Source organism: Camellia sinensis, chromosome 5 (assembly GCF_055761805.1).
Source record: "Camellia sinensis isolate YWXY chromosome 5, ASM5576180v1, whole genome shotgun sequence".
Classification (NCBI taxonomy): Eukaryota; Viridiplantae; Streptophyta; class Magnoliopsida; order Ericales; family Theaceae; genus Camellia; species Camellia sinensis.
The window spans coordinates 41,748,652-41,771,860 of NC_138965.1; the positions used below are offsets into that span (position 1 = coordinate 41,748,652).

General features: G+C 32.7%; 1 protein-coding gene across 15 annotated transcripts; it reads left to right on the top strand.

Annotated features, from left to right (window-relative positions):
• The first annotated feature begins 1,745 nt into the window (after positions 1–1,745).
• LOC114257958 (ATP-dependent Clp protease) lies at positions 1,746–22,853 on the top strand. Of its 15 annotated transcripts, none has more exons than XR_014329431.1 (16): positions 1,746–2,548; positions 3,088–3,149; positions 5,958–6,055; positions 6,225–6,304; positions 12,583–12,633; positions 14,041–14,115; positions 14,203–14,280; positions 14,517–14,573; positions 19,157–19,227; positions 19,335–19,434; positions 19,895–19,999; positions 20,702–20,764; positions 20,881–21,003; positions 21,337–21,495; positions 22,046–22,164; positions 22,261–22,853. XR_014329431.1 is itself a non-coding variant. In XM_028197785.2 (15 exons), the coding sequence occupies exons 1-15, from the start codon at positions 1,835–1,837 to the stop codon at positions 22,646–22,648; spliced, it is 1,908 nt and encodes a 635-aa protein (XP_028053586.2). In that variant the 5' UTR covers positions 1,746–1,834; the 3' UTR covers positions 22,649–22,853. The 15 variants fall into 15 exon arrangements, 2 of the variants coding, with proteins under 2 accessions (XP_028053586.2, XP_082724831.1); XR_014329430.1 differs by having other exon boundaries at positions 22,577–22,853; XR_014329432.1 differs by lacking the exon at positions 22,046–22,164 and adding an exon at positions 21,627–21,711 and having other exon boundaries at positions 22,577–22,758.
• The last annotated feature ends 356 nt before the right edge of the window (positions 22,854–23,209 follow it).

Consider the following 23,209-nt stretch of genomic DNA (forward strand, 5'->3'; position numbering starts at 1 on the left):
CAAAAAATTTAAAAGGGTGATTTGGTCATATCCAAAACAGAACCTAATGGAATATTTTTAAAAAATATGGGTTAAATGAACATTTAAAAATAGGACTTTTTGAAAAACGACTTAGCTTTTTTAAAATAAATGTGATCCAAACATGTGGTTATTAATGTTTAATCTTCTTTTGTAGCACTATGTATTTCCTACTGTAATAGAATTATATTTGACTATTTGATTATCTTGATTATGAGTAAAAAATATTGGTAATTCTTATATTATGAAAAGGCATACGAAAAAAGAGAAGGTGATATGATATAAATAAACTAATAAACTCATAAGCTGCTTATTTAGGTGGGTACCCAAACCCTTAATCATCTGAGTGATGGCATTATCAATTGTACTAATTTGAACAATAAATAAATAAATAATACGAAACAAAATATTAATCTAAATTGATACAAAAATTAAAATTATAAATCAAAACATCTAATTAAAATTATAAGCCTCAAGTTATACAAGGTGCAAAATATAAGAATTACCGATATAATTTACTTATAAATTTTTCAGTTTGACATTATCGAAACAAAACATATTATACTGATTTTATAAAAATTGAGTTTTTATTTTTATTTTTCATATATATTTTTTATTTTTAGTGAATTTTGTTAATATTTTAATATTTTTTACTTTTTAAATACACCAAATCTATATAAACTTTTAAAAAAATATTTTTAAAAAATTAGTAAATATCAAAAATACAAAAACGCATTTTTAAGCAATTATTATTTTTTAATATATTTGTTCACAAATATTTTAGGCATCTAAGTTAGATACATTTAAAAAGACAAAAATTTTACTTAAAATATTAAAAAAATTATTAAAAATATAAAAAATAAAACACCCATAAAATCAATCAAAACCAAACAAGATTCAGTGTGTTTGGTTTGAGTTTTTTGGATTAATTTTTTTGAAAATTGAGTTTTTTGGTTTTTGTGTTTTTTGGTTTTTAGTGAATATTTTTAAAATTTTAAACATTTTTTTTACTTTTTTAGATGCACCTTATTTAGATATATTTAAAAAGTAAAAAATTTGTGAAAAAATATTTTAAAAAATTAATAAATACATAAAATTATAAAAAATATACTGAATTCTTGTATTTTTTTTGTATTTTTGGTATTTAGTAAATTTTTAAAAGGTTTTTTTCACAAATTTCTTACTTTTTAGGTATATTTATGTTAGGTATGTCTAAAAAGTAAAAAAAATTGTTTACAATATTAAAAAAATTCAGTAAAAACAAAAAAACACAAAAAATAAGAAAGTAGAATTTTCAAAAAAGAGTTTTTTGAAAAACTCATTGTTATTAGTATTTTATTTTATTTTATTTATTTATTTGTTCAAATAATACAAGTTATTTGTTTGGAATGATCTAAGTAATTATAGTTTTTTGACTTTTTATAAAAATTTTTTTAGAAAATATAGAAGTTATGTAATTTTAAAAAATTAAAAAGATAAAAAGTTTGGTACCCTAGAATATGGCAAACAAGCTAATGACTATAACAGACATAAGATTAGGTTAAAATAATTCACTAAAAAATAAAATAAATTAAAATAATTAATAAGATAAAATATCATATATAATTTATAATTACTTCTAATTTTTTCTCTTATCGCAATCATCAAATCAATTATAAAAAAAATCAATCAATTTTTTAAATACAACTATTTTTATATTAACCAAATTAAAATAACTAAAAAATAATCTAACCTTGCAAACAATGCCAGTCTCCGATTTCACCTACCAACACTTCTACTCTCTCTACTATGCTCTGAAGAAGAAGGAAGAGCTGCAATGTCTGCAATATTCCGATGGAGAACAAAGCTGAGGCACATAACTCCTACAATCACTTGTCTCTCTTCATCATCACCAACCTCATCTTCATCCTCTCACTATCACTCCTCTCTCAACCCACCACCACTCCTCACTCTCCATCGCCACCGCCAACGCCAACCTCCTCTAGGGTTAGGGTTAGGGTTTCAGGAGCGACACAAATGGGACGGAAGTTCCGACGATTTCGACCAAATTCGCGCTCAAGTCAACTGCCCTCGCTGTTCCAAGCTCATGGCCATCCTTTTCTCGACCCGTCCCTTGTCGATCACCGGAGGCGAGACCGGTGTGTTTCAAGCCCTCAATCTCTGCCCTAATTGCAGGACTGCGTTCTATTTCAGGCCCTTCAAGTTGGTTCCATTGCAGGGAAGTTTCATTGAGATTGGGAGAGTTAAAGGGAGGGATGAGGAGGGGAGTGTTGGAAAAGATGATGACGAAAATGGGAGAGCTGGGGCTAGGATTTGGGAAAGGTTGAGATCCTATGGCGGAGACGGGGCGGAGAGTATGAGCGGGGTCGAGGTGAAAATGCCGGTGGGGCAAACGGTTGAGGTAAAAACAGGGGGTAGTGGGGAGGGGGATGGGTGCGGCGGGGCGAATTTGGGAAAGGAGTTGCCGACACCGAAGGAGATATGTAGGCGGCTTGATGAGTTTGTTATTGGGCAAGAAAAAGCCAAAAAGGTCCCAAAAAAATGAACTTTTTTGTTTTTATTTTTGTTTTTATGATTATTGGTTGAGTTTGCATTCATGAATGGAATAGATGTTCATGAGAAAGGAATTAAGAATGGCTCACTTCTTTAATTTCATAATGAATATTGAATACTTCGATTCTTCAATATGTAAGTTCCTTATGGAATTTTTGTTCATAGAATTGGATCGGAAATAATAGCTGTAGATGAAATTTGTGATTTTATCAATAGGGACAATGCATACTGACTTACTTTGAGTGGTTATGGTATTTACCAATGAAACATTAGGAATTATGAGAATGGAATTAAGAATAGTTCATTTTTTAAATTTCACAATGAATCCCGAACACTTTGATTCATCAATTTGCAAGTTCCTTGCTAATGCCATTTTTGTTGACATAGAATGTTGTCGGAAATAGTAGTTGTAGATGGAAATTGTGAAGTTTTCAATAGAGGCAATACAAAGTTATTTACTTGAAGAATTGCATGGTATTGTGGCTTGGGATTGAAAGGATTTGTTCCATGTGACAGGTGCTCTCTGTGGCTGTCTACAATCACTACAAAAGGATATACCATGCTTCCTCATGTAAAGAGTGAGTTATAGTGACATTCTCATTTTGGAGCATACTTTGTTTTTATAATACAGATGTACGATATGACATTTTGCATGATAGAATGATTCATATGGCAGATGTGCTTCAAATCCTCACTAGGCATTTGGAGGAAAATCAAATATAAACCTTGTTGCTTGGGGATTCAGTAAATATTGTCTTGAAGGTTCTTTAGGATGAAAAGGAACTGTAGGATTATTATCTTAAAGGTGCTATAGGATTGAACAAATAACAATGACATCACTTGGAGTACCATATGGTCATTGACCTGTCTAAAAAATGTCTCTTAATTACAGCTAAACTCCCTATCTGTTTGCCTGTCAAGAAATCAACCCTACTAGTTTAGAAATGTTAAAAGTTCGTGTTGGTTTTGTTCTTCCTCCTTTTCGTGTGAAGTACTAAATAAATAAAAGAGTAGACATCCAGTTGGTCAATGGCAGTTTTTGACTAACTATATTTTCTCTCTGCTATATCTTTAGAGATAATTAGAGTATATTTAATATCTAGTTGCAACTTAATGATCTAACTCTAAATTGAAATCTCATAAACCTTGGCATGTTAAGCTGGAATTTGGACCTAAAAGATATTTTTGTAGCCATGGAAAACTAGCATGTAGCCTGCATCAACGTTGCTTTTCCCTTTTTAAGTGAAATATGGAAAAGTTTAAAAGTATATGAGACTTAATAAAGAACGTTATTCTAAATGAGATTATTTTCCCTCTCTACTTTATCTTCCCTGTTTGCTGACTTCTTAGCCAACATGGAAGCCAACTAACAAGAGCACTTGGTTGTTGCTGAAGACCCTTCGGAACAAGATCAAGGGGCTGCTGATTGCAGACATGATAGGCACCTCTTGTGCCATGGCTTAAGGCCCTCTTTTTGTCATTTCCTTAGTTTTTGCTTTTGTTTTCACCTGTACCGAGAGAGAGAGAGAGAGAGAGAGAGAGAGAGAGAGAACCAATGTTCTAAATATCCTCGTTAAACTAAACCCATTCATCAATATTTGTTGTAAAGTATTGGATACTTTGTGCTTGATCTTTCATCCAGCACTTTGAAATTTTTGAAAAGTCTCTTTAGTTATAATTTATTCAACTATGTTCAATGGTGCATGATGTTATAAGCTCTGTTATCAAAATTTTACGATTCGCGATTCGATGAACAATTTTTGCAAAATCGATATAAATCTATGGATGAATCTATTTTGGAAGTGAATCTCTAGTGACTCGCACAATTCATAATCGATTCATGATTCGATTCACTCTTTACGATTCATGCAATTCTTAAATTCATTGTGTCCGACATATTTTTGACTTGTTTTTTCTTCATCTTTTTAGTGAAAATGACATAATACAACTTCTAATAGTGTTTAATTTTTTTTTTTGATAAATAACTTCTAATAGTGTTTAATACCAAAATAATCAATATATATACATGATTTGTTGTTATTTTAGTGATCATGGAGGTTTTAATAGGATCCAATTATCAGACCCGATATGTTGTTAACCTTTCTTGTCATTTTTTTTCCTTAAAAACATCATAATATATCTTCTAAAGATGTTTAAGATTAAAGTAACTTACACCATGAATTATCTATTGCTCTTTTATTAAATTAAATATAGTTGAATATTACATGGGTGAGGTAAATTATATTTTTTATAATGTTTTAGGCTTTAAAATAAATATCTTAAATAATTATTTCTTATTGTTTGGTCATTGTGCTTGGAAAAGTTTGTATTCATATTGTCCAAATATCAATCACTGTGTTTTGGTTTGAGTTTTCTGGATTAAGTTTTTTGAAAACTGAGTTTTTTGATTTTCGTATTTTTTTGTTTTTAGTGAATATTTTTAAAATTTTAAACATTTTTTTTTACTTTTTTAGATGCACCTTACTTAAATGTGTCTAAAAAGTAAAAAAATTGTGAAAAAATATTTTAAAAAATTAAGAAATACATAAAAATACAAAAAATGTACTAAATTCTTGTATTTTTTTTTATGTTTTTGGCATTTAGTAAATTTTTAAAAGATTTTTTTATAATTTTTTTACTTTTTAGGTGTATGTATGTTAGTGTCTAAAAAGTAAAAAATTTGCATAAAATATTAAAAAAATTCAGTAAAAACAAAAAAACACGGAAAATAAGAGTGTAGAATTTTCTGAAAACTGTTTTTAAAAAATGGGAACCAAGCAAAGTGAATATTGTTGTTAAATTATTATTACTTTGGAAATTGAGTGTTTGTCTTTGTTTACTGTCTTTATTAAGAATGGTAGAAAAGAAATATCTAAAAAGGTGAAGGTAAGATGGTGATTTTACATAGGAACCTTTGTTAACTTCTTACCTATTAAACTACGTGATCATCATTCAAAATAATATTTTCATCGATTTAAGTCTAAATATTTTATATTCATAAGATATATTTAACATCTAAGTGTGTAGTTATATGTTCTAAGTAATTTAGAAAGAGTGACTGAACGTTTTCGATTCACGATTCAATTCGATTCATGATTCGATTCACGATTCGAATCCAGATTTGACAACTATGATTATAAGACACAAAATTGAAAATGCAGAGTAAATATACTTGATACTATTTTCGAATTGAGAACAACTGATATATATTAAAAAAATAAAAATAAAAAAAAAAGAAAAGAAAAGAAAAGAAAAGGAAAGAGTAATTTCACAAATGTGTCCCTGCATGTTTGTTTTGTGGTTCATTCATACTGATAGAGTTCATTTCTATTCCCTCGCTAATGTTAAAGAATTCACAAGTGATTAACATATTTGTTCAATGCCAGGTCAGGTGTAGTGTCAGATAAAGGTGAAGTTGAAGATGATAGCAATTCTGTTGAACTAGAGAAGAGCAATGTGTTACTCATGGGTCCAACTGGCTCAGGTATGATCATTATTTTTTAATTCATACTACTTTTGTTGTTTGTAGTGCAAATTTAATATATTCTTTGCAAAGTAGATTCTAATTTCTCATTACTTATGATATTATGGTGAGACCCAGATTTAGGGAAGACAGCCTGACTCATATAGTTTAACCTTGACTGTGAGGACAGGGAAGACATTACTTGCGAAAACATTAGCTCGCGTTGTGAATGTGCCTTTTGTCATTGCAGATGCAACAACGTTAACTCAGGCAGGTTTGGAATAGTTTACATTATTTACGATACTGACTAGCAAGAAAAATATTGGTCATGATGCAAAGTTTACTTGATTGGCCATCTTTTCACATTTTTTTATCTTTTGAAGAGATCCTTTCAATGCTGCATTCCTTTCTTTAATATATATATATCTACATGTGCTTAACTGTTGTACTGGCTTGATATAGTAAAATTCCCCCCCTTTTTTGGATGGATGGGTGGGGGTTGTGTCACAATGCTTTTTCCCACCTCTTTCGGCTTGAAAGGTGGTGATGAAACAACAAAGGACTAAAATTGGTTCAATATTTTTTATTATATGTAGCAAGAAAGAAATAGGCGTATTTTTACAACAAATTTGGGAGTCCTAAAACTTAAAATATCTTTATTCCATGGTTTTCAGTTTTGGTTTGAAGATCTTTTTGACTTTTTGTGAATCTTCTTTTGCTCTTATAAGGGTCATAGGAAAGATCAGTTTTTGTGTTGAGCTTTTTTGATAAAAATTATTTTTGTAAAATGGCACACCCTTTTGGCATTTTTTAAATACAAATTTAGTTATAAAAAATACCCTAAATCCAAAAAAAAAAAAAAGAGTATTTTTTATTTATTTATTTTGTGGATTTGATAACATGAAAGAGAGTGATCATTAAAATTGAAAATATGTTAAAAGGGGGTTTGAATTTTAAGTTGGACAAATTTGATTTGTCACCAAAAGGTGATTTAAAATTTTAATTTCAACAAAGTTTTCATTAACCAATGTTATTATAAATGAGGCACAAGGGGTTGCAACTTGTATTCAAAAAGGTAATGCACTAAACTTATATCATTTATCCAACCACCCTTACTCCAAAGACATACAAAATCCAAAAAAGTGGTTCAAAGATGTATCAACAATATCCAAGAACCAATTATACAGAAAGGATCAAAGTTTTAAGGAAACTAAGGCTCATCTTGAGGCGAGGCTAAAGCAAACGACCTCAAGGCTTTGATTTTTAGGCTTTACTCCTCAAAGGTTTGCACACACAGTCTGAGACATGCGCCTTAGATGCGTCTTGTATGCCTTCTATGCATAAGCATGTGAGGAGTACGTATATGAAGAGTTTGTCTTAGGCTCTTGTTAAACTTAGTCTAGGTGGTTTAAACATAAAAAAGTAAAAAATTAAAAAGAATCCCTTTTGCAACTATATTCATATTTTATAGGAAAAATTAAGTAAATGACCAATCAAGAAAAAACACAAAATTAATGCTCAGTGAGAAGCTCAATCACTAAAGCCAATAATATCGATTTCACTTTCAACAAGGCAAAGCCTCACGTTATGCATTCGCTTTTAAAAACTTTGAAAAGGACAATAATTTATTTTTTCAACTTGAAAATAGGTTACTCCTCATCGAAAGTCATCCTATTATGTTCTCTCCAAGTAATCCACAACAAAGCTAAATGTACCAAAAATCAAGCTGCCTTCCTTTTGCTTTGCATTCTAGCTCCCCTTGTAAAACAACGAAGATCCTTCACCGTACAATGAAATAATCACGCTAAGCCAAACATGCATGGAATCGAGGACCACAACTCTCTCATTACATTACAAAATGGATCAAGAAGTGATTGATTGATTTTGCTTGTTCATGCAACACCAGTTGACATAAATTTGCCATATTCGAAATAATTATCAAATATCAATAGTAAGGATCTTTCCATGCAATGTTGTCCATACAAAACGCACTACATTTGAACTAGCCTTGGATCCCTACACCTTTTGCCTTGGAAAAGACACGGAATCTGATCCACCAAAGCATGCTAAAAATGCTTCACCTTAGATTTTCTTGATTTTGATCTCATCCATCGCATTGTGTCCGTTCCTCACCAGTGTTGGGAATAGCATAAAGATGTTCGGGAAGCTCTGTTAGCTCCCGTACCTCCAAGTCATTTAACTCTTTGCAAAGAGAAATGTTTCCAAAAACTTGACACTTATCAATCTTCATGTAGTCATTTATGGCTGATCCCTTATTTATTGCAATGTTAGCAGAGTGAAATATGTCACTTCTAGCTTCTCCTTTCCGATCCACAATCGAATCTAGAATTGCATAACACCATAGTTGTCAAATTGAGAATCTATGAACCATCGACACTTCAAAATAAGTGTCATAGCCATGTCGGACACGGGGACACGTATGGGACACACCACATGGAGTGTTTCTTTATTTAATTAATTTTTTTTAAGGGACATGATAGGGACACTTTAGGGATATGCCAATTAGGTCTCCCCCCATTTAGTGCTTTTGATAGATGTTAGATGTTTATTCCTTAGATTTAAATACTTAATATATCATCCATAAAAAAAATATAAATGATCATTGTTAATTTAATAGTGATTTTTTTTTTTTCAAATATCGAATAGTTTTTACTAATTTTGATTATTTGTAGATGTAATATTAATCTACATAACAAATAAGACTTTATGAAAAAATATTTTATTGTTGTGTCCTCGCCATGTTTGTGTCCCCATATTTTGAAATCACTATGTGTCCTGTCCTATGTCCACATCTGTGTCTGGTTCCACCTGTGCTTCTTAGTTGAAAATTGTATAGTAAATCAAAGTCTTTTGTGAATCATGAATTGAATAAAATATCATTAAGAGTCAGTACAAACTATAAAAATTGATGTTAAACCATCATATATATTAAAAGAATGAAATAAATTGGTTTTGACACATGTTGTACAATAGTTCTAGTATAAAAACATGATTACACTATCTAATTTGGAAGGCATTGCCTTCATACTTAGAGATGTGGGTCCAACTCTCACCAACAATAAAATTATTAAAAAATCATGATATAATCCCTTTTGTCATGCAAAAATGGATTTAGGAATCCAGTAGAGTATGGTAAGAAGAAAGAAAAAGTGGAACCTTTTATTTTAAAACCTAAAACACATTAAAAGGTTTTACATGCCATGGGATCATGTGCCATTAGATGAAGAATGGTGTGGCAGCATGTTTAGAGGTTTTAAGTTATATTAAACAACATGGTATCACACTTGAACAATATTACCTGCCATATACGGGTATCACGGGTCTATATTGTTGGATTTGTTGGATAGTTTGATATACATTGTTGGGCTCATTTCCTAAAAACTTAAGCTTTTAGGACAATTTGGTGATTTAACATGATATAAAAGCTCAAGTCAAGAGAGGCCTTAGGTTCAAGTAACATGATATAAAAGCTCAAGTCGAGAGAGGCCTTAGGTTCAAGTATCTCTGATGGCATTTGGCATTTTATCCTATTTGGTTTGTTCTTCTTTGTTTGGTGATTCTCTTTCTGTTTGGTTATTTGTTTGCATCTCCACGTACAAGACGAGGTTGAACTTGAGGAAGGGCTATGAAGCACCGGCACTTTAAAACAAATGCCGTATCCGTGTCGGACACATGGACACTTTGGGGACATGCGGACACGGTGGGGACATATATAGGACACACCACATGGCGTGTCCCCTTATTTAATTAATTTATTTTCAGGAGACACCTAGGGTACACACTAGGGACATGCTAAATTATCTTTTTTCCCATTTTGTTTAGTGCTTGTGATGAATGTTGTTTATTATTTTTTTCATAGATTTAAATATTTAATGGATCTTCCATAAAAATAAGAGTTAATTTAAAGTACTTTTTTAAATAAATAAATAAATATAGAATTAGAGTTAGTTTTTGTTAATATTGATTGTTTGTGGATGTAATATTAATTTAAATAGCAAATAAAAATATATTAAAGCATGTTGTATTGTTGTGTTCCTGACGTGTCCGTGTCCCTATTTTTTTGAAATTGCCGTGTCCTGCGTCCGCATCCGTATCCATGTCCATGCTTCTTAGGTGTTAGATAGCTTGATTTACATTATTAGGCTCATTTCCTAAAAGATTAAAAATAGTTTGCAAAAGGCAAAACTAGAACTCTCAAGTAAACGATTTACCTAAAATTAGAATATTCAAATTGCTTTAAATTAATGACCTTTTTAGGGCAAATTACACTTTGCACCTTTCAACTTTTATTTAGATATCACTATAGTCCTTTATTTTTAACTTCAACACATTAAACCTCAAACTTTCAACTCGATTTCAATCTGGCTGTTCTGTCATCAAAGGTTAATAATTTAGACAGAATGCATCATGTGAATGGCACATGGCCTATAGAAGAAGGGCCTTGGAGGAAAATTGTTTCATAAGGGAAGAGAGAGAAACTGGAACAGAGACTTCAATTGCTTCAACTGGATTTCAAGCTAGAAGAAATGTTAAGGTTGTTTTGGTGACCCAATTTTGGAACCACTAGATGGTGATTGAAAAATCTTCTCTTCGTGTTTCGAGTAACTCCCTTATCCCAACCCCTCGACCTAATGAGATAACTACTTCCAAAAACAAGAAAATTACATAGAATTGTGATAATAAATGGCTTCTTCTTTACAAATTTTAATCATATTCAGTGGGGTGGGCTATGGGTTAAGCAGGTGGCTTGGTCCTTCTCATGTAAAAGAGTAGATAAGGTGGTTTGCAGTTCTCTTGAAAGCTTTATTAGAGGTTTGGGACTTCTAGTTAACACCAGTATAGTCAGCTGTAGAGTGAGACACTAGTTTAAGGTGCTCGGTTGCCTCTTATGACATCTAAGAATGCAGAAATTTGGTCAGCTGATTGAAGGTTCTAGTTTATAGATAGACATTTTCTTATTGTTGCTTCTGTAATGCTGTTGGCATCAGTGATATTTTTGGAATTGGAATCAGAAGAACTCGCCATCCTCATAGTCAAGCTTGTGCTAAAAATTCAGCACAAAGCACTGTCTCTTACTGAATCCTTAATTTACTCCCTTTCCCTCTATATGCATAGCTCTGTGTCATCACTGATATGAAACAACAAAAATTCAAAAGCAATAAATAAGGAAAATGATTCTGTCAGTTGCCGTGTAGAGTGACTATAGTCTACAACGTAGACTATGATCCTTAATGGTGTAAAGATATTTGGAGGCAGCTTTTCTTTGCTTTTTTACTTTTTTATTGTCATTTCTGTCAAGTCACCAGTGCATTCTATGAGTTCTCACTCCTTTGTGATTGGCTGGAACATCCTAGAAAATTAACCAGAACAAAGTTAAATACTCATCGCATTCTTGTCGAAACGGAATGTACAGGGATTTACCCGATGGTATGAAACGGCATTAACAATCATGCTTCATGATGTAGAAATTAAAGAAGGCATGGGAGGCAGTTCCACTGCATCTTATATGGTGTTTGTGGAGTGTGAGGAACAAAAGGTCATTTGAAAATTTTGAGAGTGACTGTTGGGGGTGGGGGTGGGGGTTATCCTTGTAGATAATTAGGGTTACTTTTTGTTTTTGTATATGAACCTGTGTACAAGGTGCTTCTCGTTGAGGCACTTTCTTTGTTTAATAAAATTCATTACTTACAAAAAAAAAAAAAAAAACAAAAAAAAAAACAAACAAACAAACAAGCAAAAGGAAAAAAAGAGGATTTTTTTAGATTCATTTCTAAAGAATTGCAACAACCCTTGAAATTGCTAAAATCTGTAATTGAATGTTTGACTTGTATTAGTGGTTATGATTTGTCAAAGTCAGATATTTATCTTCCTAAATGCTACATTTACCTTACATAAAGTCCATTTCTAAAATCTGCCCATTTTTTGGACATCTCTTCCTGGCTTCCTCTTTTTTTTTTTTTTTGGTCTCTCGCTCTCTTGTCCTTGATTGATGTGTGTGCTCATGCAAGCTAAAAGCTGGGAACCCTCTTTATTAAACGAGTTTCAGCCTCTCTCTATCTCTCTCTCTCGCACGCATGCACATGCATGCAAAAATTTTCTTTTTGTTCCTTTTAGAAAATATAAGCTTAAATAATTAATACAATGGATTTTCCCAGAAACACTTTCTATGGATCATATCTTCGCTACTCTTCCTGCTACGAGGTTGCCTATTTCAACGAGCTTGTAGTTTTCTTTTCTGAACCTCTGGTTTTATTTTCATCTTATTTCAAAGGTGCTTAGAAAGTGACAAATTCAATGAGAATGGACCTCTAACATGTCTTTTCATTTTTATGCATTCAAATCATATTTTAAATTTTTATTTATTTCCATTACTATGATTCTGTCTTCTTGGATTTTGCTACATTGCTGAATGTTTATCGCAGATAGTTGTCCTAAATATGTCTGTCAATATAGACCAGTATGAACTTTTCCTTTGCTTGATTGAATGGCACTGACACTCTCAAGTCTCTTTGTTTCTCTTTTTTCAGGCTGGTTACGTTGGAGAAGATGTAGAATCAATATTGTACAAATTACTTGTGGTATGGTCATTTTGTTTCATTATTTTTATGTGTGGATCAATATGCTTGTCTATTTTTAGTCTTCAGGAACTTTAAATTGTTTGAATTTCTCTGAACTGAAGCTGCCTCTCCGAATATTTCACATGAACAAGATTTACATTTACTGACCAAAAAACAAATGTGGCTTGAATAGAGAACTGTAATGGCCTAAAATATTGTTTCAAATGTCTTTGATCCTGAAGGGTGATTATTTTGTAGTGCTGGATTATGGATGCACTAAGCATTTGTGTTCTGAATAGTAATTTTATACAAACATAGAAATTTGTGTTCCACCTCCCCTCACTCTAGCTGCTCATAGTATGATATGACCTAAATATAATTGTCATCATTATCATAAAATTTTCATATAGCTAAATTAAGTTATAAAAAACAATTGTTTAGTACGTTGTAGGGGAAGAGATACCGGTGAGAAGACGATTGAGGACAATCTTTCTTCCATGGGGATTACTGTGAGGCAGTTGTTACAGGTTATTAAATTTAATTTCTCAATCGAGGTGGGAGAAAATAAAGATATGATCCATTAAACAAACCCCTTCATTTTAAGAGTTTATCCTATTAGGGAAAGCAAATAAAAGAGACATTCTAGTCTCAAAATAAGGTATGTAGGCTAGTTTCTGTAAGGTATATCCAATGAGAAATGAAAATCAAATTGGAGTTGTATTTCATTGGTTGTCATAATTGCTTGCAACTTATATTCCTAAACAGTAGGAGCTATTGTTGCTATGCTGTGTAGTAAATATATGATTGTTAGAGAAATTTATCTTGGTAAAGACATTATGCTAAAATCTTGGGGTGGTAGGTATTATAATTTGAAGGAGTAATTACTTATCCAAAAAATAAAAATGAAAAGGATTTCGTACATAGATAAGAATGATTAATGAATGCTTGCTAAATTTTGAGGAGGGATGACTTGTTTTTTAATTAACCCTTTCAAAAAACATAATCAAAAGTAAGATGTGATGAATGTTGAAAGAAGTTGTGTTCATGGAAGATAGTGTGTGATGGATTCTTAACTGATTTTAATATGTGGACTTTGTATTTGCAATTGCATGCCTGTATGGAATTTTAGGAACTTGTTTGCTAGTTCAGTTCTTCCTGATCATAAATAATGTATTAATGTAAACCGATTTTACTGATTGCGTGGCTTACTGGTCACGCATAATGCCATTGTGTTACTCTTCCAACAAAAACTATTTGACATTTTGGTAGTCAGAGGTCTATCTTGCACACACAATTATTTGTCTTTTCATCACTTGCTGAAAATATAATTTTTATTGTATAATTAATTGTTTAGAGCTTTATTCTGCATCTTTTGTATGTGTGCTCAGTGTATGTAAATATTTCATGATTCTTCTCATTGGCCTTTAGGTTGCTGAGTTCAATGTGGAAGCAGCTCAACAAGGGATTGTGTACATTGATGAAGTTGATAAGATAACTAAGAAGGTCCTGCAACTATTTCAGTTTATGGATTTAGTACTCAAATTTGTCAAGATCCAATTTACAATTATGCTAGTTCAAAATTTTGCACAGGCTGAGAGCTTAAACATAGGCAGAGATGTATCTGGAGAGGGTGTTCAACAGGCATTGCTGAAAATGCTGGAAGGAACTGTGAGTGCATTGTGGATGTCTTTGTAATCTTCTGATAAAGTTTTTGAGGAGTCATGCTGTTTGCTTTACTTTGAGTTTATATTTTCTTGATTATATACTTATTTTAATAAATAAAAAGATTATACTACGATGACCTGATTACATGCCTATTTCTACATAGATCAAACATTGCCTTTTAAAGCTTTAGTCATCACCCTTACAATAGTTATCTTAGACTAAATGTTCTTCTTGATCAGATTGTGAATGTTCCTGACAACAGAGCTCGAAAACATCCTCGTGGTGATAGCATTCAGGTAAACTAAACCTATAACTTGCCTCTCCTTTTCTTTTGTTTGTCTCTAACTTTGCAAGCTTCTTTATCTTGTGTGGACAAATATTTGAATTTGTGTTGTTTTATATTATATTCTCACTGATAATCTATTGCCTGCGGTTTCCTCTGTTATTAAATTCAAATCATTTCCTCAAGTTTATGCGTTAGTTGCATTATTATAGTTTTTATCATTTTTAGAGGACTTTTTGTTTGTTATTTATTTTATATTTTAAAAAAGAAATAAAGCTTTCATTAAAGAATCAAGGGAATGCAACCCATGTAGAACACAAATAAAAAAAAAAAAAAAAGGAAAATTAAAAAAGGCTATACAAGCCCCCTAGATGTTGTACAAATGCAAAAAGATATATCCATCTATACAAAGGACTTGTAAAAAGTTTTTTCCAAACAAAAAGAGGTCTCTTCAATCTTTCCAAAGATCTCCTATTCTTTTCCCTCCAAATGGTCCACATCAAACACAATGACGTAGATTTTCAAGATTTCCCTCTATTTCTATTAACTTTGACTCCATTCGAACAATGCATAAGGTCCGCGCACCCCTTGTGAAAAATCATTGGACACCAAAGCACATTGAAAAAAAGAGCCCACATGATGTTTTGTTTGGCGAGAAAAAATAAATGCTTTGTAAAACCTCAATTTAATAGAATAGTGGTTTTGGTGGGTATTGAACCACAGGAACTAAACAGGCTTGTTCTAAATCCAAATTTTTTTTCTTAAATTAACTTAGAAAAATAGTTTTATTTTTTAATTGAAATTAACTAAAAATAAATACAAAGAAAAAGGAAAACTAATTTGGAGTTCAAGTAGAGAAAAACTTAGGTAGCGTTTGGTAGAGTTTTAGAATTATGATTTGAGAATAGAGTTGTATTTTGAGTTCGTGAGTTTTGGAATTATGACTTGAAAAGAGACAATTTATTTGGTGATGAGTTTTAAAAATAGTTTTGAATTTTTGATATGACATATGAAATGAGAAAAGTTGTTTGGTTATAAGTTTTGAAAAGAGTTTTCAAAATTTAATTAAAAAACGTAATACTCTTTTTAAGTTTGGTTATGAGTTTTGAAAAGAATTTTTGGTATGACCAAACACACAATTCAAAACTTTATTGAAAATTTTATTCAAAATTCATATCAAACTCTTTTTAAAATTCAATTAAAAAAATAATGTCATTTTGGTCTAAAAAAATAATTTATGTATTTAAAAAATATCAAAACAAATATTTTTTTTTTCTCCAAATAACGGGTGGCGATTGGCAATTGCACCAAAAAAAAAAAAAAAAAAAGAAAAAAAAAAAAAGAAAGAAAAAAAAAAAAGAGTACTGTTCCGGTCAATTGATCAGACATCCGGGTAGATGTCGGGGGGGATGACCCAAAGGTGAGAGGGTATGTACGAAAATGTGAGAGCTTTGGCTTGGAAGCAGCTCTGCCTAACATGAAAGAGAAGTGTGTTTTGAAATGTGTGGTGGAATTAATTTTTGAACACGCTATCCAAACAGAGGGTTCATGCGAAGGAGTGAAATTATGATTAGAGCGTTGCACCAAACACAAACTTAGGGATTCGAGTCCACCACTAATCGCGTAACGAGTAATTAATGTATTGAATTTTGGTAAATCATTGATTGGCTACAAGGATTGATATCATCATCGAGAGGATGTGTATATTCCAACCGCAGACACGAATCATCTTCGGTCAATATGAATCATCCACACTAAACTAGGGTTGCATCACGATTCGTCTTCCCTAGACACCACTTGTCTCATAGTTTGGATATACATACAAAGAAAACGATTATATAACAATATATTCTCAATCATAGAAACGGTACACGTTTATTGGATAAAAATTCTACTTGAATAAATAATCTTTAAAAATGATAATCCAAACCAAATCAAAACTAAAATCACAATACATCAATATGAGCTACTTGATTAGGGCTTCATCTTAATTGTAAGAAGGGAAGAAGATTAGTTGCCCATGGTTGATGGAAATCCACCATTGTTGATGAGAACTCCATGCATCCGCCTTGGAAAACTCTTTTCCTTGCCTCTCTAGTTGTTCTCTAAGGTCGAAGACCTCTTATTTCGGAGTTTGGAAGCTTTATTTACAACTTTTAGATCAATTCTAGCCAAATTATGTTTAAAAAATGCACATTTCAATTTGATGCCATATGTGCAGCCCAATTCCACCACATATGCATATTTAGTCAGTTGCCAAGAGAGAATTCTAGGTGATGGCCCTTGCGGATTTTGACAGAAGCAGATTCTTGTGTGCCAATTTTGACCTAGTAAATGTCTGAATGAAAATTTGTATTTCACACAAAGTTGTAGCCTTTTAAGTATTTTTTCCATTGTTGCTTGAATCATCTCAATTTGATATCGGATGAGAGAGACATACCCAAATTACTGAAGACTGCATAGAGTGGCTTCTATAGCTGGATTGCATCAAATCCAATTATTTCTTCTCCAAACTTCATGGATTGTGCTTTCTTTATTCTATTCACTTCAAGTGAGCTTGAATCGAAGTCCTCCAAGTAATCTATTCGAACTTGCAAAAGCTTCCCAATTATGCTATTTCAGTGTAATGACACAATCTTCCTGTGAACACAAGAAACAATAAAAAAACATAAGTAAAACCTTGAGTTATGGACTATGAAGTGTATTTAGAGGACCTAAATGTGTAACATTTTGCCTCCTATCACCACTTATCAAAGGTCACCTAACAATGTATTTGGAGATGATCAACTGACTTTGCATCTTCCTTACACTTAGACAACAATTTGCTTTTTAAGGATCAAATTATCCAAGTGAGAATTTTTCCAAATGCTACAATCCATGCAAAAAAGTGACCACAGAATGAGCTTTGGACCTTCGATTTCCTTTCCAAGGAAAAGAGCCATTTGTACACCCTTTCAAGGCATGATAGTTTGATGTCACCTCCAACTTCCTAGATTTGGACCTTTCCCATCTCAGAGTCGTCCCCCCTTCTTTTCCACACAAAAGTGCCTCCGCCTCCTCAAACTACCAATTCTGAAGAGCACGTTTGAAGGACACATTCCAAAACACTCAGTCCCCTTCCATGCTCATGCAATCTGCTACTCACACCCATGTCTTTGTTCATGGAAATCCCAAAAACAGAAGGGAACATTACCTCCAAAGACTTATCTCGACATCATATCTCCAAAACCTCACCCTCTCACCTTCGCCCACAATTAAACTACTAAACTATCTAGAATCATCCCAACCATTATGAATGCCCTTTCAAAGGTCCCCCTCATGTGACAATGGAATTTCCATAGAAGTCCAATCCTCCCCCCCCCCCCAAAAGGCAGTGAAGTCACACTAGTTTCCAAGACTTGTCCTTATTACATGCAAATTTCCCTGACCACTTTCCGAGAAGGACTTGATTAAAATAACCAATTTCCTTATTCACAATCATTCTCTAATCGGCTTACAAACCAAATCCCAAGCTACTAAATCAAATGATATTTCATGTCTTTATATAAGAACTATTGTATAACATGTGCTAAAATCAATTTATTTCTATTATATATATATGATTGTTTAACATTGTATTTATAGTTTGTACTAATGATTCTCAATTATATTCATGATACATTTCTTAATTTGACAACTATGCCTCCAAGTGTTTGAATCGTGTCGAAATATTAAAAAAATTAAGAGAAAAAAAAATAGAGCATATGTTGTGTCCAACACATTTTGGAAGTCTTCGATGAATCATCACCTGTTTAGAAGTGTCCGTGCTTCTTAGGAAAGCTCACTTTTCTAATGCAGGAGGTAACATTGCCCTGGGAACGACGCTTGAAATCATGAATATGCTTTTTGCTATACTGGTGAATGGTAATATAATATACAATTTGGATAATTAGTTGGAGATAGAGGAGCAGCTAATTTCCTAGAACATGAGGGGGGGTTTTTTAAAGAGAGAAAATAGAAAAGTAAGCATAAAGGATACATTCTTATGGGGGGACAGTAGAGATTGCATTTAAGAAAGCTAAAAGCTTTAAAATTGGTACCTCAGAACCTTTTCATGACCAATTTGTTAACCTTATTAGCAACACAGAATTGAATTTCTTTTAGGGGTTGTTTGGAATGAAAATAAGTGCACTTTTTGTCTTTTTACGAAAAGATGTGCAGAAAAATAGAGAGGTGATGTGATGGAAAAAAGATAAAAAGATGGATTATTTTTGGGTTGCCAAACTTGGCCTTACAGAAAAATGAAAAATGTGTAGGAGATTTATCTTTCCCCAAACTAGACTGAGCTTGTGAGGAGTACCCTCTTAAGGGTTGAAAAAAGAATACAGTGCGTAATTTTTTTATGTTTGAACCTTCCTTTGTCTAATGTTTCTCTCTGAGGCACACCTTGCAGTCTACTTCTTGAGTTTTTCTAAGAACACTGATATTTGTTACTTTTTAGTGGTTCCACTGGGAAATGAAATTGTGTGATAACCATATCTTAGTTATTGTAAACTTTATTGCTTTTTTTGAACAGGATGCTACCTTCCTTACTCACTTTCTTATTTTGATTTACAGATGGATACCAAGGACATACTTTTTATTTGTGGTGGAGCCTTTGTTGATTTGGAAAAGACCATTTCAGAAAGGTAATACCTTTTGTCAATGTTGCTTGTTCACAGAAATCATTCAATGAGATTAACTCTTATTGAAATGAAAGTTGGGATTTTAAACTCTTCATTACTTTTTGGTCCAGACGACAAGATTCTTCCATTGGTTTTGGAGCACCAGTTCGGGCAAATATGAGACTCAGTGGACTAACTAATTCTGTAGTTACATCATCATTATTAGAATCCGTAAGAACCGAAGGCTGTCATGTTCAGTAGCACCATTTTTTTTGGGTAATTCTATTCGCACACTACAGAAAATATCAGTACACTTCATTTATGTCTTTTGGATATAAACTTCTGAATGAAAGTCAGATGTTAGGACATAAACTTAGCAAAAAGCAGTTGTTCGGCCATAAACAGTTGAACTGAATGTATATTTGAATAATTCATTTTTGTTCCTAAGTTTATGTCTGATCATTTGACTTTTGTTCGGAAGTTTATACCCGAACAACACAAATGGTGTGTACTAAGATTTCCTGTGGTGTGCTAAAAGAATTTCCCGTCTTTTTTTTTTCTTCCATTTGTATATTTACGTTTGTTTGATTTCTCAAGACTTTATTCTCTTTGAATCTTTTCAATTATAAATTGTAATTTCTAAACCAAATTCCTCTGAGAAGTTAGCCTCAGTTGTTTTCGGGACTTCCAGGTGGAAAGTGGTGATCTTATTGCATACGGCCTTATACCAGAATTTATTGGACGCTTTCCTATTTTAGTGAGTTTATCTGCTCTAAATGAAGATCAACTTGTTCAGGTATATTTGTTGTTTCTCGCTTCATTCTTCTTCTTGTTGTGTTGACCTTTGGTTGGGATTTCAACTTGTCTGCTAAGCTATGAAGCATGGGTATTTAAGCAAACATGTCGTATCCATACTGGATACTGGTACTTTACATGATACTTCTGCATACGTACCGGTGGCTATACGAAACACATACCCAAAAAATTTCTTGTTTGCCATACCCTAGACGTACCTAGCATATACCCTTGACGTACCTCAGCTGTAATAGTATTTTCTTCTATATAGAGGTGAAGTTAGTTTCATTGGACTTATTTTTTTTATGATTAGTATGATTTTAAAATTAAGCTTTGATTTGTAAGTTTTTTAATTTTATTTAATTTTGGTTTATACCTTACTTTTTGAAATTAAATATGAATTGTAGGTTGTATCTTATGAAAATAAAATACTTTTTGCATTACTTCATATTAAAAAGAATTTTTTTAAATTTTATTTTATGTGCGTACCCTGTACTTCACTTTTTTTAGATTTTATCGTATCGACGTACCGGTATACATGCTTCATAGCTGCCGAGTGATGGATTGGGTTCTTAGAAATAGACACTGGACAACTGGCAGCAGAACTTGTAATTGGAAAGAGGAAAAGTTTTTAAAACTCTTGAGATCGCTTTTTATTCAGTCACAAAGAGCTGACAAATTTTTTGGTGTTATTTACACATAGGTCCTCTCAGAGCCCAAAAATGCTCTTGGGAAACAGTACAAGAAAATGTTCAGCATGAACAATGTAAGCTTTTGATCCTCTGCATCTTGCTAAGAATGTACTCTCTTGCTCCATTTTCATCTATAGCATTCATTGCAAATGACGATAGCCTCCTTTTGGTTTGTTGCTGAACGTTGCAGGTCAATTTACATTTTACGGATAATGCTCTTAGGTTGATCGCAAAGAAAGCAATGGCAAAGAATACTGGTGCCCGGGGCTTGAGAGCAATATTAGAAAATATTCTTACAGAAGCCATGTTTGAGGTATATTATGGAGTCCAATATCTGACTTGAGTCCGTGTGATAAGAATGCAGGTGAAGTTGCCATGTTTGAGCTCTTGAGCAGTTATTGCATTTACCTTGATGTTGCCAATTACGTTGGAGCCACATCTATGAAGGGGTATCACTGTTTTGCTTAAAACAACAAACAATTGATCTACCCTAATCCCGCACATTTTTCTAATACCAGCTAGTTATCTCAATACTTCACTTGTGAATCCTGATAGCTGTGATGCAACATAACTTCTCAGCACATGATCTATTTTGTGATGACATATCAGTCTCTTATAGAGCCGCTTATTTGCACTTCATGCGCAGGTTCCAGATGCCAAGTCAGGAAATGACAGTATAGATGCAGTTGTGGTTGATGAAGAGGCTGTAGGATCAGTAGACACTCCGGGATGCGGAGCAAAAATTCTCCGCAGAGATGGTTCAGTGGAGCCATTTCTTCATCAAACAAAATCAACTAATCCCATGGTATGTTTTCTTATTCCTCATATAGGTGGGACTTCCTAACCTTTACCCGTCAGGCTAACTATTTTATTTTGGATATGTTCTAGTTAATTTTTCCATTTCTAGGTCCTGACTGAGTTGAAGTGATATTTCAGGATTATACATATCCATGAAATGTGAAGAAATTAAACTTTGTGGGGGAAGAAAATGGAATGAAAAATGTTGAACTATGAAACTAAGGTGGTTTTAAATTGGAATGCCTAAGCCGATGAAATTTCATCTTAAGTCTATTCTTGCTTACCAACAGCATGTGCAAGGGTTTTGATATTGTGTGGACAAAAAAATGTTGACATTTCTGATAGATTTTTTTATTTGGAGATTGATTGAGTCATGCATCTCCATACATTCTTGAAGTCAAGATTCTTCCCAAGGACTGTATTTACCATATTACTAGTTATAAGTTTACTGCAGGAGCTTGATGAAGTGGTCACTTTTTCTGTACCTGTACAAAAGGATATCAACAACCATGGAACCCTAAATAGTTTTTTATTTTTTGGTCCCTTTCCATTCTCAGGTATATTTGTGTCTGTGAAGTGAACTACCTGGACTTGGACCTACGTGGAATTATATTCACAGCAGTTCTATTTCCTTTTTTCTTTTCCCTCTACTCTCCTCTTCTTATTCTTTGGGGCTGTAAGTTCCTAGCCTATATGTTTTCATATTGATGATATCGGCATTGTTGTTAGTGACGATATTGATGTTAGTGATAGTTGAATGGTCTGCTAACAGGTCGAGGGATATCAAATAGTCAAAGCCTGTACCATTCGAATGTTGTAGGCTTCGTTCAAGGAGCCGTAGATGCTATCGTGATGGACCGTCAAGGCTTCTTTTCTTTTTTTTATTGTTGCCCTTGATGGTTAATTTGTATGAAGTCATGCTTTGGCTTGCCAAGTTGTGATGTCTCATTTCCTTCATTTTCATTCACCCTTGGATGTAATGATGCCATTTTATCTTATGATATATATATGCATTTAATTTATCTTGAGAGATCTTTTTATTGGAAAATGACTGCTGAATGTTTAATTGAATTCACTCTTGCTTTCAGAAAAGGAGTGAGGATGCTGAAGGAGCACTGGAGAGAGAATTAGAGGTCTCATCAACAGCCATGAGCTTATGACTTAATGTTTTATCATATATGTGTAATAATCCCCATTTGTGTTTACTACAAGCGTGACATGTGATCATTGGGGATCCTTTTCTCCTTTTATTTTTATTTTTTTGGCTTTATCCTCTCTTCTTTTTTCTTTTTTCATTTCAAAAAAAATTATCATTGTATATAATTGTAATTTTCAATTTTCAATTATATTAAGCTGATTTTGTCATGTGAGAAGTTATCTAGTGTTCTGTGAACATTATATGTCATATGTGCGCTCATCAATTAATATCGGGCATATGATTATTTTTTCAAAAAAACAAAAAGATACGAAGTGATCACATGATCTTGCGCTATTGAGTGGGTCCACTTTATCACTCTTGAATTCTTGATCCGTATAATAATTTTTGTTTAAGTACTTGCATCTCAAATAGACTATTTTTTGAAAAATGACTGGTAGTTTGCAAATCTTTTGGCGCGAATGGCCCAATTGTCCAAAACGTCGTCATTTTGGGCAATGTTTTTTTTTTTCCCTATTAGATCTCTGTGAGAGAGAGGAAAAGAGAAGAGAGAGAGCTCAACCAG